The following is a 20103-nucleotide window of genomic DNA, read 5'->3' on the forward strand; positions in this document are numbered from 1 at the left end:
ACTTTCTCTATTGACAAATAGGACGACGGATAAAGCAACCACTTTCTCTATTGACAAATATGACGACGGATAAAGCAAAGTCATATCCTGCTACTAGCAGGATATGACATTTGATGTCCTTCATGTGACATCACATGTGTAGCTATGTTACAGAATCACTCATTTGACCTCTAGGTCATCGTACAATGTGGCTGAAATAATAGCTTTTCCCCTTAATTTGTATGGTCTGCAGGATAAAGATAATAACTAGTTGATGACATTGCATATCTGCTTTATTCTGTTCAGGCTGAATGACAAATTCCGCTCAAAGAATGTCCCATTCTTACCTTCACAGGATAAAGCAGATATCTGACATCATTAACTAGTTCTCATCTGCTTTCCATTGTATTTCTTCATTGCTAAATAATAACAATATTTATTTTATTTAACTTTCTATTTGAAGTCTTCCAGAATAAAAAGTGTACTATGCTCGCCACGTGTGCTGAACAGGGTAATCCATGTGAGAATGGAGGAAGTTGTGAAGACGTTGTTGGTGGATTCCGTTGCAGCTGTCTCCCGGGCTATACCGGCCAGCGTTGTCAACATAGTGTTGATGACTGCGCTGGACAGCCATGTCACAATGGTGCAACATGTCATGATGGTTTCAATAACTTCACTTGTAGTTGCCTGGATGGATTTTCTGGTAAGGAAAATGATCTTCTTTTGATTAACAGAAACCAGGGAATACATGGTATTTGAGACCAAATTTAATTCACTAGTAGTCTAGAGTAGTTAAGTTATGCCTGTGTAAAATACAGAGATGTAATGTGGGATTGAATGTCAGTAATGTGGGATTGAATGTCAGTAATGTGGGATTGAATGTCAGTAATATGAGATTGAATGTCAGTAATGTGGGAATGAATGTCAGTAATGTGGGAATGAATGCCAATAATGTGGGATTGAATGTCAGTAATGTGGGACTGAATGCCAATAATGTGGTGATTGAATGTCAGTAATGTGGGGTTGAATGTCAGTAATGTGGAACTGAATGCCAATAATATGAGACTGAATGTCAGTAATGTGGGATAGAATGTCAGTAATGTGGAATTGAATGTCAGTAATGTGGGACTGAATGCCAATAATGTGGGATTGAATGTCAGTAATGTGGGACTGAATGCCAATAATGTGGTGATTGAATGTCAGTGATGTGGGGTTGAATGTCAGTAATGTGGAACTGAATGCCAATAATGTGAGACTGAATGTCAGTAATGTGGGATTGAATGTCAGTAATGTGGGATTGAATGCCAATAATGTGGTGATTGAATGTCAGTAATGTGGGGTTGAATGTCAGTAATGTGGAACTGAATGCCAATAATGTGGTGATTGAATGCCAATAATGTGGTGATTGAATGTCAGTAATGTGGGGTTGAATGTCAGTAATGTAGAACTGAATGCCAATAATGTGAGATTGAATGTCAGTAATGTGGGGTTGAATGTCAGTAATGTGGGAGTCAGTAATGTGGGATTGAATATCAGTAATGTGGGATAGAATGTCAGTAATGTGGGATTGAATGTCAGTAATGTGGGACTGAATGCCAATAATGTGGGATTGAATGTCAGTAATGTGGAGTTGAATGTCAGTAATGTGGGATTGAATGTCAGTAATGTGAGACTGAATGTCAGTAATGTGGGATAGAATGTCAGTAATGTGGGAATGAATGTCAGTAATGTGGGACTGAATGCCAATAATGTGGGATAGAATGTCAGTAATGTGGGAATGAATGTCAGTAATGTGAGATTGAATGTCAGTAATGTGGGGTTGAATGTCAGTAATGTGGGACTGGATGCCAATAATGTAGAATTGAATGTCAGTAATGTGGGATTGAATGTCAGTAATGTGGGATTGAATGTCAGTAATGTGGGACTGAATGTCAGTAATGTGAGATTGAATGTCAGTAATGTGCGATTGAATGTCAGTGATGTGGGATTGAATCTCAGTGATGTGGGAATGAATGTCAGTAATGTGGGATTGAATGTCAGTACTGTGGGATTGAATGTCAGTACTGTGGGATTGAATGTCGGTACTTTGGGATTGAATGTCAGTAATGTGGGATTGACTGCCAGTAACATGGTCAACTTCATAATACTGTGGACAGAGGTTTTGGTTGCAGTCAGCATTTGATGTTATGTGTTCCCTTATTTCTTTCCATCAGTATATGTTATATTTTACAGGGCTCACATCGAACTACACAAGTAGTATAACAAATTTGTGTGTGGTGCTTAAAAAGAGCAGAAATATTTTTTTGTTTAATGACATTACTAAGGCACGTTGATCAGTTACTCATCAACTAGAAATATTGTTTTGTTTAATGACATTACTAAGGCACATGGATCAATTACTCATCAACTAGAAATATTGTTTTGTTTAATGACATTACTAAGGCACGTCGATCAGTTACTCATCAACTAGAAATATTGTTTTGTTTAATGACATTACTAAGGCACATGGATCAATTACTCATCAACTAGAAATATTGTTTTGTTTAATGACATTACTAAGGCACGTCGATCAGTTACTCATCAACTAGAAATATTGTTTTGTTCAATAACATTACTAAGGCACGTTGATCAGTTACTCATAAACTAGAAATATTGTTTTGTTTAATGACATTACTAAGGCACGTTGATCAGTTACTCATCAACTAGAAATATTGTTTTGTTTAATGACATTACTAAGGCACGTTGATCAGTTACTCATCAGCTAGAAATATTGTTTTGTTTAATGACATTACTATAAGGAACGTTGATCAGTTACTCATCAGCTATTGGATGTCAAATATTTCACAATTCTTCTTGAAAATACTTTTGCTTAAAATCTGCTGGAATGGATTTATGTTTAAAGTTTGCTGAAATTAAAAAAAAAAATTATGGAATTAATTTACATAAAAGTAATTGCATTTGAAAACAAAAGTGTAATATACCGTATTTTATAATATAGTCAGTTTTGTAATAGATATTGTAGAACTTGAAAAAATTTATTCCTTATTAAAAATGTCAGAAATATGTTTTAAAATGTCATATATGTTCTAGAAAAAATGTTAATTAAATCTAACTGAACCCTATTAGTAATATAATTCAATATCTTCTTGGTACTACATTACATTTGTTACTTTTTCACATTAAATTACAAATGAACGTAATTTGTATTCTAGGTAACCTGTGTGAGGAGAATGTTGATGACTGTAATCCCAAGCCATGCGATGTTGCTGGTTCTGTCCGGTGTATTGACGGAGCCAACAGCTATACCTGTGACTGTAAAACTGGATACACCGGCAAAAACTGTTCTGTAAGAAACCATAAATAACAGAATTTGTTTTGTCTTAAAACCATCCAATTTGTTTTTTAATGTTAGAAGTTAGAAACTTACTGTTTTCAGACTTCTTTAAGAGCACGACTGGTATAATCAAAGGCCGTGGTATGTACTACCCTGTCTGTGGGATGGTGCATATAGAAGATCCCTTGCTGCTAATTGAAAAGAGTAGCCCATGAAGTGGTGACAGCGGGTTTCCTCTCAATATCTGTGTTGTCCTTAACCATATGTCTGACACCATATGACTAAATAAAATGTGCTGAGTGCATCGTTAAATAAAACATTTCCTTCCTTGTTTAAGAGTAATAACACACTTCAGTTCTTAAGAATAATAAATTCAAACTTTGTGATAATAAAAGTATGCAGGCAAGGAAATATTATCATCATATAGATGTTGGTATCGAGAGAAAGAGAGACACAGGGAGAGAAAGAGAGACACAGGGAGAGAAAGAGAGTGGGCAGGCAGGCAGGCCTGCCTCTTTCGGAACAGAAAGTGAGAAGAGAGGAAGGACAGAGGAAGATGAGAAAATATCAACCATTTTGTTTCTTTACTTTAAATTATAATCATCTAATGGTGAACTGTAGATAAAACTGTTCATTACTTTTTTCATGCAGCCAGGCATTAATTATTCTCTATCTTGTGTATATTATCAAAAACTATCGTACCTCAAGTTACATATTTCTATATACTTTTATAGTCTGTGATCAATGAGTGTGAGAGTGAGCCGTGTCTTCATGGTGGAACATGTCTTGATAATCTCGGTGGTTTCATGTGCGACTGTATTCCTGGGTGGACGGGTCAGCACTGTGACATCCTCGTCAACAGGTGTACACAGAACTCGTGTCCAAACGGAGCTGAGTGTGTTCCACTATTCAATGATTTTACTTGCACGTATGTATTACACTGTTGGTTTGTTTCTTTAATAAGTTAGGGCATAATGTGTTTTCCAATTTACTAACAAAACATTGTGGTTAGATCATATGTCTAGTTACTGTGTTTCATGGAAAATAGATGCCAGTTAAACAGTGTGATATGGCCATATGTCACAGTTATCATATGTTTCGTATTTAGGCCCTAATGGGTGCCTGTTAAAATATGTGTTTACGCCATATGACTCTTGTTTTTAAATTTATTAGGTGATAATTAAATAATGTAATTAGGCCATAGTTGTCCCAGTGCCATAAATTTCGCATTTAAACTGTGCATTTCTCTGTTGTTAAAACAGATTCTCCTTTCCTTTATAACATCAAAAGCCATACTCATAAAATGTTCAGGTCTGTACCCAAGGATCAAACTTAGATCGTGACATCATGTAAGAGTTTTGATTTCAAATTCAGCTTTGAACATAGACTCGGAACTCAGATTTCAGTTTTTATAGACGGGATGTTGCTCGGAGATCGAGTCTTGAGTTGTTATGAGTTGTAGGACTGATTCACCTGGACTAGTTCTCATGGCAGACAATTTATTATAGGATTTTTTCCATTCTGCAGTTTGGAAGATGATAGTGATGTTCTGCTATAGTGATTTATGGTTTGTTCATTAAAATAGATAATATTTTAGAAACTACTTCTTTTTGTTATTTCATTAGTGTGTACGGGATCGTGAACACCTATAGTCCATCCTACAGGGAATGCCTTTTTCATACTATGGAATTTACTACAAGTTATTTATTTCTCAGTCGATTGCTTTCTAAATTACAAATTGTTTTTTTTTGGTTTTTATTTCCAAAACACTTTAACTTTTCTTCTTACATCAAGCCGAACTGAAATTATTAACATAAAGCATTTTCGTAGGAGGATGGGACAGACTATAAGTCATAATTAGCATGCTTGATTTAGGTTGTTAGGGGAGGTCTGGACCTGTAGGTTTTCCTTGCCGCCCATTGAAAATTCCTTAGTCAAGGCTCTGGCCCATGACTTATTTATGAAATGTCAATGTTGGAAAGTGCAATTAAAAATATCCCTAACTCAAAATGGTATAAATATACAGAACTTCACATATTTTGTTTTTTCGCTTCCTATTTATTGAATAAGTTTATTTTGCACAAGAGTATATACTATGTACGAGGTATGTTCTTGCACAAAAGTAAATGAGTGTAATAAATAGGAAGTGAAAACAACATATGTGAAGTTCTGTATTTATTACATACCATACCTTCTTTTATTTTTTACAAAAAACGTTTTTAATTTAATGTCATAACTACTTTCTTAAATCTATTAATCAAACCTCCTTTCATGGATTTACTTAATGTTAAGAATCATATTCTGCAGCAATCTTGTATAATTTTTCAAATATGATGTCATGTAATTTGGAAATCAGACAAGATATCGGTAATAAAAAGGTACTAACTCCAGTAAAAATAAAAAGGGAATTCCCCATTTACAAGGTCCGGTCTAGATTACACATATGTGTCATACAAAAAATTATCACATGGTTTGCAAATGTTTGTATCACTATAGTAAAATTGAATAGGTATGTAATAACATGGGTAATTGTATGAATTACGATGTTTTAAAATAAACATAAAACAATGCAAACAGATGCCAGAGAAATATCTTCCATGAAACACTGAATTTGAAAAACAAAATAATTCAATAAAGCCTTTAACAAATGGATAAAAGTCACAAAAAAGTGATTTTCTAAAAATCATAAATACCCTACTTGCTGCCTTTTACTGTAGCAGGGCAGGAATAGCTGCCATAGTTTACAAATGTGCTGAGGTGTTGATATGCTAACATTCCTTTCCTCTCTCTGTTTGCAGGTGCAACTCTTACTCATTCGGTCCAGTGTGTGAGAGGATTCCCAGCCTGTGTCAGGTGGCTAACCCATGTGTCAAACCAACTGTCTGCTACATCGTCAACAGCACAGATGCTGCATGTACCTGCCCTGCAGGTAAGTCTGCTTCATTAACACCTGCCCTGCAGGTAAGTCTACTTCATTAACACCTGCCCTGCAGGTAAGTCTACTTCATTAATACATGTCCTGCAGGTAAGTCTACTTCATTAACAGCTGCCCTGCAGAAGTCTACTTCATTAACAGCTGCCCTGCAGGTAGGTCTACTTCATTAACACCTGCCCTGCAGGTAGGTTTACTTCGTTAACACCTGCCCTGCAGGTAGGTTTACTTCGTTAACACCTGTCCTGCAGGTAGGTTTACTTCATTAACACCTGCCCTGCAGGTAAATCTACTTCGTTAACAACTGCCCTGCAGGTAAGTCGACTTCATTAACACCTGCCCTGCAGGTAGGTTTACTTCATTAACACCAGGTAAGTCTACTTCGTTAACACCTGCCCTGCAGGTAGGTCTACTTTATTAACACCTTCCCTGCAGGTACGTCTGCTTCATTAACACCTGCCCAGCAGGTAGGTTTACTTCGTTCACACCTGCCCTGCAGGTAGGTCTACTTTGTTAACACCTGTCCTGCAGGTAGGTCTACTTTGTTAACACCTGCCCTGCAGGTAGGTTTACTTCGTTAACACCTGCCTGTCAGGTAAGTCTACTTCATTAACACCTGCCCTGCAGGTAAATCTACTTCATTAACAACTGCCCTGCAGGTAAGTCAACTTCATTAACACCTGCTCTGCAGGTAAATCTACTTCATTAACAACTACCCTGCAGGTAAATCTACTTCATTAACAACTACCCTGCAGGTAAGTCGACTTCATTAATACCTGCCCTGCAGGTAAGTCTACTTTGTTAACACCTGCCCTGCAGGTAAGTCTACTTCATTAACACCTTCCCTGCAGGTAGGTTTACTTCGTTAACACCTACCCTGCAGGTAGGTCTACTTCGTTAACACCTGCCCTGCACGTTGGTCTACTTCATTAACACCTGCCCTGTACGTAGGTCTACTTCGTTAACACCTGTCCTGCAAATAAAGAAATGGACAGTTAACAGTTAGAGGTAATTTGGTTGTATCAGTAATATCATTGGAATTTAGTTTTTATTAATCTACTTGTGATAAATAAGTAATGAAAAGTACTGAAACTTTTAAAGATTTGCTGATAAAGTATATCTCTTCTTGCTATTGGAAAAATGTAGCAGGTTTCCTCTAATGCTATAATATACTGGCCTTGGTGGCGTCGTGGTTAGGCCATCGGTCTACAGGCTGGTAGGTACTTCGTTCAGATCCCAGTCGAGGCATGGGATTTTTAATCCAGATGTCGACTCCAAACCCTGAGTGAGTGCTCCGCAAGGCTCAATGGGTAGGTGTAAACCACTTGCACCGACCAGTGATCCATAACTGGTTCAACAAATGCCATGGTTTGTGCTATCCTGCCTGTGGGAAGCGCAAATAAAAGATCTCTTGCTGCTAATCGGGGAGAGTAGCCCATGTAGTGGTGACAGCGGGTTTCCTCTCAAAATCTGTGTGGTCCTTAACCATATGTCTGACGCCATATAACCAGTAAATAAAATGTTTTGAGTGCGTCGTTAAATAAAACATTTCTTTCTTTCTAATGCTATAATAAGACAGAATTTCCAAATGTTTGACATAAATCGACATGTTCTATAGTGGTGTCACTAACAAAACAAACTTTAACTTTTTAACTTTTATCAGTATCTGATATTCAATGCATATAGTAGTAGCTCAGTTTCCTAAATTAAATGTTTTTACATGTAGAAAAATATTGAGAGGAAAAATCAAGTTTGGGCTTCTACAAACATTAGGATGACTCACAAAACATTATAGATTAACACACAATATTCTAAACATATGAAATTTTAGCAGTTAGAAAATCTTTATTATAGTCAAATGCATGTTACAATTGCAGTTGTCTATTTAAAAATATTTTCAGATGACAAATGTTGTTTTCTTGTTAATATTATTTTTGTGTGTGTTATTTTTGTTCCCAGACAAAGCAGGTGATGGATGCCATTTATTTATTGATAATTCTTGTACCAACTCTCTCTGTCAAAATGGCGGCACGTGTAAGCGAACGGCAGATGCTGATGTTCTGTGTTCCTGTTCCACAGGTCAGTAGAAGATCTGTTTAAATATTTTATATTTGATTTTAAAATATACACAGAGGACTTCTAATGAAACACAAACCCCACCCAGTTTGTCTAATGAAATGTTCTTAATCACGTACAGTCTGAAATATGACGAAAAAGTTAATGTTATCTGAAAGATGGGTCTACTGTCTAACAAAAACACAAATGATAATGGCAATGTTCAATATTTTAATTGTGTTAATGACACAGTTTTGACTAATATATTTGAGGCAAAATGGGAGCCACATTAACTATGGATCTGGAAAATTCTACGATCAGCTATAATTGACCATTTCTTCAGAAAAAAATGTCATTGTAATTGCATAAAGTCAATGCCAGTCCAAAATGTCAGTAGCAAGTGGATCCACCATGTGCCCAGATGACAGCATCCACCCTTCTCATTCCCCCAGGGAGTCCGTGTGGTACAAGCAAGTGGCAGGGCTTCTAGATTATGGTAGCCCCACTCCCATGGCTAGTGATATTCAATGTTTGGCTAGTAAATAACTACTACTGCCATGCCCGACGGCTAGTGAATTTTTTTTTTTCTTCAAATGTTGCAGTTAAGTCTATTTTGTGAATGAGAATATCCTGACCTCACCCCCAACCCCCCAAGTGTTAGTGTTTTTAAGCTCTATCTCCCTCTTTAGGTGACATATCTGATTATTACTACATGTATTATTTAGTAAAATTGTATACACTTAAAGTAAAGTAGGGCTAGTGAATTTTTAATAGTGACTAGTAATGTTTTTAAATAACTGATCCCATGGCTAGTGGATTTTATAAAAAATCTAGAAGCCCTGAAGTGGTACAATCGTACATGTCACGGCTGCCACATTGGATACCATGCAGCTTCTAAGTTTGCCAGAATATCGTCACATTGTTATCAAAGGATAAACCAGTGTCCTTTATTATTTCATAGGGCAGGGCTCGACCTTAGCAGTAGCCCGGAGTGTTTTGGCTACCCATTTGTTGCTTGGGCTACCAGATGTCTAAACCCAGTAGTCACTGGGCTACTAGATTTTTTATTTATTTATTTATTTATTTTGTGCACAACCAGTTACTCTGCAATCATCAAGACACTTAAACACGTAAACCTCCCACCTAAAACAACATGTTTAAATTAAAATAAATGATTTGGATTTTTACTCTCTGTTTTAATTTATTAAAAGTATGGGGCTACCAATTTTTATTGAGGGCTATCAGATTTTATAACCTGGTAGACTGGTGGGCTACCACTGAAAAACGTTAAGGTTAAGGCCTGTCGGGTGCTTAATTAATTTGTCTGTGTATAAATTCTGGAATGAAGAATGTTATGTACTATACTGAGAGGCATAAATAACGTAACGGGTATTTCGCTGATATTTTCTTACAGAAATATTATGTCATCAATATTAGGCATGCAGACAAATGACATATTGGTAACAACTGTAACTGAAAGAAGATGTTGTTCAAATCAGGATTTTAAAAAATAAAATGTGGTTTTAAACAAAAAACACAACTGAGTTTTTTGGCAATAAAACAGCAATTTTTTAACATTATTTACCATGGCATATTAAAAAAAGACAGAAAACACAAAACATGGTTGCTTTTATAGGAAGACGAGAGTAGGCAATGTACATGCAAAACGATTTTCATATGCAATGCTGTGTTGTTATAATAAACTCACCAGTTATGCTTTTTGCTGAAAAATCATTTTATAAAAAAGAAAATCTGATTTCAACAAAATCCTCTTTCACTTACAATTATTACCGATATGTTATTTGTCTGCATGCTTAATATATGTGATTCAACATTTCTAAAAGAGATTATTTAGTCAAATACCAATCGCGTTATTTATGCCTCTCAGTATATTTCTAAACATCATCAATTCACTGTAATGGAAACAAAAAATCTTGCATTTCCACATGTATCAAAACACTATTTTTTTTCGTAAAGTGTATATTTCAAGTTCAATAAAGTTGTCAATGATAAGAAAGTACAATGTTTTCTCTACTGCAGAATATGCAACTACATTGTATGTACAACAGTAATGTTTATTATGCCAAGTAAATATAATTTTAATTTATAATTCAAAACTAGACACTAATTAATCAGTTTTGCTATGCCTTTAATGTAAAATATACTATCATTAGCTACTGGAAGAAGGGAATTGATCATTCCAAATCGTGTTATTGTTTTTTTGTGTGCAGGATTCACAGGTAGAAGATGTGAAACGAGAATTAAATATTGTCAGAACGTTGTGTGTCCAGGCAACTCTACGTGTTTTGAGGGGGTTGACAGACACTTTTGTCGATGTCCTCTAGGGAAGGCAACACCTGACTGTACTGACGGTATAGATATTTAATCACTTTTAATTACATCCAGAGTATTTATGTTAAAATTATATTTTGGGCAAAACTGGGTGGTGAAACAAAATCATAGTGTAGAAGTAAAACGTTAATGTACCAGTATATATAATTGTTAAATTTTTGACTGTACAATTACAAAGTAAAATATTTATTTGCCCAGCACGAAGATCTACTTACGGCTCTTTACAAAGAATAATTAAACAATTATATATATGCAAATAGCCATGTCTGCTTGGAATTATGTTCAATTTTTTAAAATGGTTTATATTGCTTTGATGTAAAACCATACAATAATTATATAAAAACATATTGGATTAGTTAATAAATGAAATATAATTAAGTGAAATGAATCATTGTAGTTATATTAACATATTGAACAGACCTAGATCGCCAAGAAACAAAATTGAGGGGAGTGATTAATTGTTCCGCTAAGTTACATATGGAGAGCCATTTAAGATATTACCAAATTGATATACAAATTCACATGCTAAAAGGAGCTAGAAATTACTCTCCTTAACTAGTTTCAGGGTAGTGATGGAGAGCTAGAGACATAACTTTAAATGGTGAGGTATGATTGAATGTTTCAGATATTGACATAGACTATGACATCTGCTTCAAGTCATCAGTGAACGGAGGAAGTGCATATCTGCCGTATGCCATACCCGCCACCTGGACAGATGGGCTCAGTGTCTCCATGTGGTTCAAGTTTTCCACTGCGGGATCAGTGGGGACCTTCCTCAGTCTCTATGAAACACGGTCAGCACATTCAGCAAAATTTTAATGTTTGTGTTGTTTAATGACACCACTAGAGCACATTGATCAAATAATGATCAGCTATCGGATGTCAAACATTTGGTCAGTCTCACACAGGGTCTTTAGAGGAAACCGGCTACATCTTTCAATTAGCTAGAATGGATCTTTTATATGCTCTTTCCAACAGACAGGACAGACATACATTGACCTTTGATATACGATTCGTGGGGCATTGGTTCAGAGAGGGGGGGGGGTGGGTCTGCCGAGGAGATTTGATCCTATGACCCAAGCCTCTCAGGTGAGTGCTCTACCGACTGAACCAAATCCCACACCATACTTTCTGCAATACCGAAAAAAACTTGCATTAAATACATTTGCATCAATGTTTAATAGTTTAAATTTCTCTTATGGTTAATAATCATATAACTAGAGAAGTTTCCTTTAAGATGTTTGTTGTAGAAGAATATATGTGGCTATGGTGAGAGCATTCACAAGAGGTACAATGGGTTGTATGATCAATTGTATTGGTTGATCCATCAGGTTTTTATTCCATCCCAGCCACTGCCCCAGAACTAATCAAAGGCTGTGGAAGGTTTTGTCCTTCCTTGGTGATTGTATATGTAAAAGATCCACAGCTGCTATACAATAGGGTGGCGGCCATAGGTTTCCTCTCTAATTTCTTCATTTTCTAACAACATGTACATGTATACACTCTTTTAATGATGTCAGTTTTAACATGCACTTGATCAATAATTTACATTCTAATAGATGTATATATATTTTTCCACAAATAACTACCATCTGGTTTACATTCTGATTGATGTAAGTTTTCAGCATGTAATTGAATGACATCTGATTTACATTCAGTTCAACATTTAATAATAAACACTAATAAGTTTATCTCCTTTTTATAAAATAATAATATATTCTTTTTTGCAGAAGTCCTGGTTTTCTGTCCTCTCTGAAGAAGCTATTCTATGTCAATGAAAAGGGACTGTATGCCTACTTCAGTGACACGGAAGAGTTTCTCCCGTTCCTTGATAACTCCACCAAGTCGAGCGATGGGATGTGGCACAATCTGGCTGTGTCTTGGCAGAGAAATACCGGAACTCTTAGTCTTATTCTTGATAACGTTGTACAGAAGCAACTAGTTAACTATGCTCCTGGCAGAATACTTTCTAAAGAGTAAGTAAAAAGTTTTATTATCTGTATTTATTTTGTAATGTATGGCTTTCAGTAGCTTTCTGGTATTGACTTTGACAAATTTCCTGTATCTCTGAAATCATATACTTGATGTAACATTAATTTGTGATTCAAATTTGGAATTGTTCACTTAAGTTGGGACAAGAAAACTAACAGTGTTATTTTTGTCTTGAAATGCTAGAGTCTTAACAAGGTAGACTTTTAACTGCTGTACAATGCTTTCAGGTTTTCCATTGTCCAAAATGTTGCATATTTTCCATTAAAATATTATGTTCTAGTTTAGGCTGATGCTTTGCATACATTCTGAATGGAGACTGCTAATTTAAACCCTCTGTGAAACTCGAACCCTAGGGCAAGTCTTAGTACTCAACCACTAATTTTGAAATTTCTGGATTCCTATCTAGAACACACTTTTAACCCTAAATGATTAGTCCCCTAATAATCCAACCAGAGAGGACTATACATGTAGGTTTCGTCTCCATCCTGTTCATCTGTATGTTTGTTTGTCCATCTGTCGAACATGTTTTCCAGCCTCTGTTTTTTTTTCTGCACTGCCTTATGATACTGAGCTGAAATTTTGTGTATAGCTTTATCATGCACTGTTACAGATCAAGTTTGACTTTCTTAGTGATTTATCCATTTTTCACAGTTATTGGCCTTGAATTTAGGAAATTTGTTTTCCAAACTTTTTTAGTAATGCAAAAAGATATTGAGCTAAACGTTTGTGTATAGCTTTTATTTATCATGTAGATGTTAAAGATCAAGTTTGACTTTCATGGTGATTTACCCATTTTTACACAGAGTTATTGGCCTTGAACGTAGGAGATACAGAAATGTGTTGGGTCTGGTAGGAGACGTGTATTGCTTTATCAGTACTCTCAGAAAACTTGTTTCTTTTCAGAATTTGGCTTTCTCTTGGCTCACATTCTCTACCGTCTGAACCCCGGTCCAGTTTGTTTGTTGGTTGTATATCTCAAGTAAATGTCTACAGTCGATTTGTAGACTTTCTGCTGGAAGACCGCGGTCTTGTAAACAACCCCAAAACTGTATTCAGCAACAGTATCGTGTTGCGATGGTCTGAACATTTGACTGCTGGTAACACCCAGATTGTGCGACCATCCAGTGCACGTCGCAATTCATGTCCTTCAGGATTTAGTGATCCACCTGGCTGTACAACAGTTGTCAGAGGTAAGATTCTGTCTTAATTACAACATAAAACCTTACTATCAGAAGCTCCATCTCTAACAGCCTGCTGTATATAAAGGACACTTTGTATAATATGGTGTGGGACATAGCTTGGTGGTAAATCACTTGCCTTGATGCATGATCGGTCTGGGATCGATCCCCATCAGTGGGACCATTGGGATATTTCTCATTCCACCCAGTGCACCACGACTGGTTCTGCTTTAATAAAAAAAAAATAATGTATGACTTTTTAGGGATTTGCGGGACATAACCCAGTGGTAAAGCACTCACTTGATGTGTGGTTGAATTGGGATCGATTCCCATTGGTGGGCTCATTGATCTATTTCACATTCCAGCCACGACTGGTGTATCAAAGGCTGTGGTATGTGCTATCCTCTGTGGGATGGTGCATATAAAAGATCCCTTGCTAGTAATGAAAAAATATTGCAGGTTTCCTCTCTAAAACTATATGTCCAAATTACCAAATATTTGACATCCAATAACTGATGAGTATTAAATCAATGTGCTCTAGTGGTGTCGTTAAACAAAACAAAATTTATCTTTGTTTAATATCTACCTATATCTATCTAGGGAACCGTAGCTAATTAACAACCACCTCTACATATAATGTGATGTTTTCAGAGACGACTGCTTTAAGGGTGAAATCGTGCCCCAGTAACATGTTCAAGGAAAGTCTGACCCCAAAGACATTTGTCACCTGGACAGAGCCTCAGTTTGATGGAGCAGTGATAGTGAAATCTAACTACAAATCAGGTATTGTGGTAACAGTAATTTACTTTATCAATCAACATACATTGAATTTTTTAAAATAAGTTGTGGTACAATTTTATTATATATTTGCTGGGGTGGTGGTAAAGGCCAATTGCTGTATGTTTGTTGTAGTAGGAGTTGAGAGAGATAATTTATAAAGAGAACAATATGGTTTATTTCTGAAAGGGAGACAATTGAGAAAGATATGGTTTTAAACTTTAACAAGATAATTTAGGCATGGTTCATAGTTCAAATTCTGGATGAGACATGATCAACTGCTTTTTTACATTTCACGTTGACAATTTATTTTGGATATCCATTCAAAATCTGTTTGCACTGATTATTTTGCAACATGAAATAGTATCTAACACAACTGACAGTTCATTGTAAACTCAGGTGATCTAAGCATAGATGCATGAGGCTCTCATACTTGAAAAACCTGGCAAGGAAAAAAAAAACCGATTTCATGCAGAAGGATGATATTTTTTTTTTAAAAAGGAACAAATATCAGGCTGTAAAGATAGGCTTTGTTTTGTTTTTGTGTGGTTCTTTCACTTCAGTGAAAAACCTTTAGAGCCATTAATATACTTCCATTAATTCCATTTCAATAGGTGCAGTCATGTCCCAGGGCCATCATGTTGTGGTGTACGAGGCTAAAGATGAGAGTGGAAATGCTGTCACTTGTACCTTCACTGTTTATATTACAGGTAAGTACGTTTCACGTACTGCATGCACATTTATAAGCAGGGTAGAGCAGTTGTCTGGGATACAGTACATCACAGGATCTATTCCCATTGGTGGATTCATTTTTTTCTCTCATCCTAACCATTGCCCAATGACTGGTATATGCTATCCTGTCTATGGATAGTGCTTATAAAATTCATTACTGTTTTTGGATGGAGTAGGCTTTGTGGTGTCAGTAGGTTTCCTTTCTCTCTCTCTTGAAAAAGATACAGAATAACCATGTTAAACACCAGATACTGTATATCAGGGGTAGAAAATGTGTGCATATAAATTCTGCATTGTTTGAGCCCAACCTCAAGTTAACTATGAATAGGTTTGAATGCAGAATGATATAGTTTGCCGATACTGCAGTTGTTTGTGAAATGTATAAATCATGAACATGCGCTGAGATGTGTATTTGCAACAAAAAAAAAAACTGCACCCCCAAAAAAAAAAAAACAATGCCAATTTTATTGCAGTTTCCAGTAGTCACAGTTTAAAATGTGTTGATATGCTGTTGAAAAACAAATATTCCTTTCCTTGAAAACCACTTAATACTTCAGATAATGCACTGCTTATAACATTTTGTGTTCCACTTCACTGTTTTAGTAGTTGGCTAATTATTGTACACATATACATTTTTGTAATTTTTTAGAATATATCTGTTTTAGCTGACTTCTGCCCTGACTTGGATGACCCTAGAGGGGGAGGAAACGAGACGTGTTTCAAAGAACAAGGAGATGTGCCATTTACTGTGTGTACCGTGGGTTGTCGCGGTAACACGTCAGTGCTGGTTGACCCAACACCACAGTACTTCACTTGTGGGCCGTCTGGTGCCTGGAACTCTCTATCACAGACCGACGGACTGTATCCACCCTGTGGAAGTAAAGTACTTTTTACTCTTACCACATTTATGATATTTCCTTCTTTTTCCAATATTATTCCATATTATAATATAATTGGCATATTTTAAGGGTTTTTTGTTTCATTGATTACTTTTCATGGTAAATGGGATGATTTATGTATGCTGTCAGGGGCAACCAGGATTTACCACGATAAAATTCTGAGAATGCGAGATCTCATTGTTTCTGTGTGATCATATATATAGCAAGCTTTTATTTGGACTCTAACAAAATTATCAAAATCAGATATTATATGACTACAGAGAACAATTAATTGAAAAGATGTGTTGAAACTTGACTTACAACTACATAAGGTGTACATAACTAAATACATACCTTTTTGTGTATTTGTGTAAATATATTAGATTAAAAAATACCACTCAGGGTTAACTTAATTAACCATACTTGACCCTGTTGTGTGTGTTTTTTAAATCAGGAGTGGTTGGTCGGGCGAGGGCCGATGTGGACGTCTCTGTCTCGTACTTTACGACAGGAGTCAGCTGTGGTGATCTGGAGTTTGTGATGAAGCAGCGAGTGCCGCGAAGTCTGAGCAACTTGGATATGTGTCAGACCGACAACTGTAGCAATGTCACTATTCAAGTTGACTGCAGCAAGCCACCCAGTATCAGTCTGGCAGTTCACATCAACAACGCTTCGTATGTCCTGTTTTATGATTAGTTTTAGATGTCACTGTTCAAGTCAACACTTCATATGTCCTATTTCTCTCTCTCTGTCTCTCTCACTCTCACTCTCACTCTCACTCTCTGTCTCTGTCTCTGTCTCTCATCTCTAACCATTAGCTCCTGTCCTACACATACAGACTGAGGTCTGAATAGTGTGCCCAAGTGAACATGCTAGAACCGTAATTAGATATAAGCATCAAACTCTAGGTAAAATAAATGGACGAAGGCACCGAGTAGATTGCTTGTCTGAGATGCACTGGTCGTAGGATTGAACGTATTAGTGGACCCATTCTCTTAACCATTTGCATCCTAACCAGTGCTCCATGACTGGTGTATCAAAGGTTGTGGTATGTGCTGACCTGTCTGAGGAAAAATGCATGTAATAGATCCCTTGCTACTAATTGAAAAATGTAGTGGATTTCCTCTCTAAGATTACAGATCAAAATTACCAAATGTTTGACATCCAATAGCCAATCTTTAATAAATCAATGTGCTCAAGTGGTGTCTAATAGCAGATGATTAGTAAATCAGTCAGTTTTAGTAGTGTCGTTAAACAAACAAACTTTAACATTATTTAATAATAGGTTAGTAAAAACCAAAACCACCTAAAACTGAAAATTCATTATAATAGTAATTTCACATTTAACATTCAAATTATTCTTGTCTGCATGTTTTGCTAAGCCATTCATTTTTGTTTTCAGATCAGAAATCCAGAGTGGTGCTAACATACTCCCAGTTGAAAAGATTTTAATTAAAGCAGTTCTTGATGAAAATATTTTCACATACCAGGTAAAATGTACATCATTAAAACAGGCAAACATACTCCCAGTTGAAAAGATTTTAGTTCAAGCGGTTCTTGATGAAAATATTGAAATATTGGGTAAAATATACATAATTATTACAGGGAAACTTTCCTGTACTATGTCTCTGCTATCAGTATGAAGTGTTTTATCTATCCAGTGCCTACACTTACAATTTTACCAAAATGTAAATGGGCGTAGCCTTGTGATAAAGGGCTTTCTTGATGTGTGGTTTGTCTGTGGGCCCATTGTCAGTGGGCCCATTGGGATCCCTCTCCAGCCCGTGCACCCCGACTGGTATAGCAAAAGCTGTGATATGTGCTATCCTGTCTGTGAGATTGTGCATATAAAAGAGTCCTTGCTACTAATGAAAAAATATAGTGGGTTTCCTCTCTAAGATTACAGATCAAAATTACCAAATGTTTGACATCCAATAGCCGATGTTTAATAAATCAATGTGCTCAAGTGGTGTCGTTAAACAAAATAAACTTTAATTTTATTGTTACAGCTGACCAACACGGAAACAAAACCTGATCCGAACTCATTGGATATTCATGTGGTACTGAGGTGTGACACTGGCCAGGTTGTCGTGAAAAAACTCTGTGGTAAATACACAATACTGACAATCAGGAAATATTAATAGGCATAGAATACATCTCTTATCTAATAAAAAATAAACTCACAATAACTGACAATCAGGAAATATTAATAAGCATAAAATACATCTCTTATCTAATAACATGCGATACTGACAATCGAGAAATATTAATAAGCATATCTTATCTAATGAACAAAAAACCTCCAAACCCCCTCCAAAAAAACAAACTAGATTACATTTTATGTTTATCATTCTGAATAAATTGTATAGCAGGAAACAATGGAATATATAACATATTTTTCATGTTTACAAATTATAGATAAATTTTGTTGGGAGAAAATCTGTTTTATAGATAATTTTGTTTGACTAAAATAATCTAGTGGATTTAACATGAACATAAATGTTTTTGGAACAATTTTGAACTCATTATCTTCATACTCATGAAAACAAACAGATGCGAAACAGTTGAACATTTTCAAATTATCAATATCTTACTCTGTTGTTTTGGTCTTAACTCCAGGAACCGTAGTTGAACTGCTGTAAAACAGTTTGCAATTAATTAGAGAAAGATGAAACGTGAATATTTTAATATATATTTTTTTCATGATAAATAGAATTGTCAAAATGGGCATAAAATGTCCACATGGCAGTGATAACTTTAATGGACAGAAAAATTAATGAGATTCAAACTGAATAATTTTAAATAAATTAAAGAAAAGCAAATTAATTTGTGTTTTTCTTTTGTTACACAGTATACATTATATCCTTAGTTAAAGGAAACATTTACCTTTCTTGTGCTTCATTTTTTCACCCCAATTTTCTATTCTCAGTGCAGTGCGGTCCGGGAACTTTCTTCAACAGTGCGACCAAACACTGTGATAACTGTCCAGAAGGAAGATTCCAAGCAAACTTAGGAGCTCTTAACTGCGAGGCTTGCCCACTGGGGAAGACAACTGACAGTGTTGGTGCCATCTCTGCAGATTCATGTTATGGTATATATAATGACATTTGATATTGTAGGTACCACACAACTTACTAGCTCTTCAGATTGCACATGGATTCACATTTAGCAGTGATGAAATTATCAATAGAAAGTCTGTATTGTGTTTGTTTTTTCTCAACTGTCTAAATTGCATTATATAACACAAAGAACGACACAACCATATTATACTCACCTTTTGTTTTTCACTTAAGTGTTCCTTGTACAGAATATAATACCGGCCTCGGTGGTATAGTGGTTAAGCCATTGGAGATAAGGCTGGTAGGTACTGGGTTCACATCCTGGTACCGGCTAGACCGAGTTTAACGACTCGATGGGTAGGTGTAAGGCCACTAGACTGACTTCTCTTCATTCACAAATAATCTTTTGTCCTGGCCAGACAGCCCAGGTAACTGAGGTGTGTGTCTCTGTGTGTTAGTGTGCTTGAACTTTAATTGCATATAAGCACGGAAATCAGTTGAAATGAATTAATAAATGAAAAGAATGTAATACCACCTCCCCTGTTTATTCTTGGTCTGTTCCCTTGTGAGACTCACAGTAATATGCAATGTCAAGTACATGTACTTAGATTGTTGTCTGTCCAACTAGGATTGAAGCTCACTCATCTGAATGTGTTTGTAATTGGCACTTAGTAACTGATATTATAATAAGATGAGGTGAGATTGTCACTTCATTGAAACTGTAGTTGTAGTTGTATTTTGCATTAAGAAATGATGTTATGTGGAGAGGTGAGATTTATGTTGTTAGTTTATTAAATTTGTAGATGTGTTTGTATTTTACATTAATTCCTAAATG

General features: G+C 35.9%; 1 protein-coding gene across 1 annotated transcript in view; it reads left to right on the plus strand.

Annotated features, from left to right (window-relative positions):
* The window catches only part of LOC121379488, a 53463-nt gene that overhangs the window by 8359 nt on the left and 25001 nt on the right, over positions 1 to 20103 (plus strand). The window contains exons 8-23 of the mRNA XM_041508133.1: positions 443 to 622; positions 3192 to 3325; positions 4048 to 4241; positions 6112 to 6242; positions 8205 to 8324; positions 10532 to 10672; positions 11278 to 11446; positions 12383 to 12628; positions 13548 to 13834; positions 14474 to 14605; positions 15214 to 15309; positions 15997 to 16209; positions 16664 to 16883; positions 17612 to 17699; positions 18219 to 18315; positions 19139 to 19300. Coding sequence (XP_041364067.1) covers positions 443 to 622; positions 3192 to 3325; positions 4048 to 4241; positions 6112 to 6242; positions 8205 to 8324; positions 10532 to 10672; positions 11278 to 11446; positions 12383 to 12628; positions 13548 to 13834; positions 14474 to 14605; positions 15214 to 15309; positions 15997 to 16209; positions 16664 to 16883; positions 17612 to 17699; positions 18219 to 18315; positions 19139 to 19300 — 2610 coding nt within the window. The remainder of the gene's footprint in view (positions 1 to 442; positions 623 to 3191; positions 3326 to 4047; positions 4242 to 6111; positions 6243 to 8204; positions 8325 to 10531; positions 10673 to 11277; positions 11447 to 12382; positions 12629 to 13547; positions 13835 to 14473; positions 14606 to 15213; positions 15310 to 15996; positions 16210 to 16663; positions 16884 to 17611; positions 17700 to 18218; positions 18316 to 19138; positions 19301 to 20103) is intronic.

This window comes from Gigantopelta aegis, chromosome 8 (assembly GCF_016097555.1).
Source record: "Gigantopelta aegis isolate Gae_Host chromosome 8, Gae_host_genome, whole genome shotgun sequence".
Lineage (NCBI taxonomy): Eukaryota > Metazoa > Mollusca > Gastropoda > Neomphalida > Peltospiridae > Gigantopelta > Gigantopelta aegis.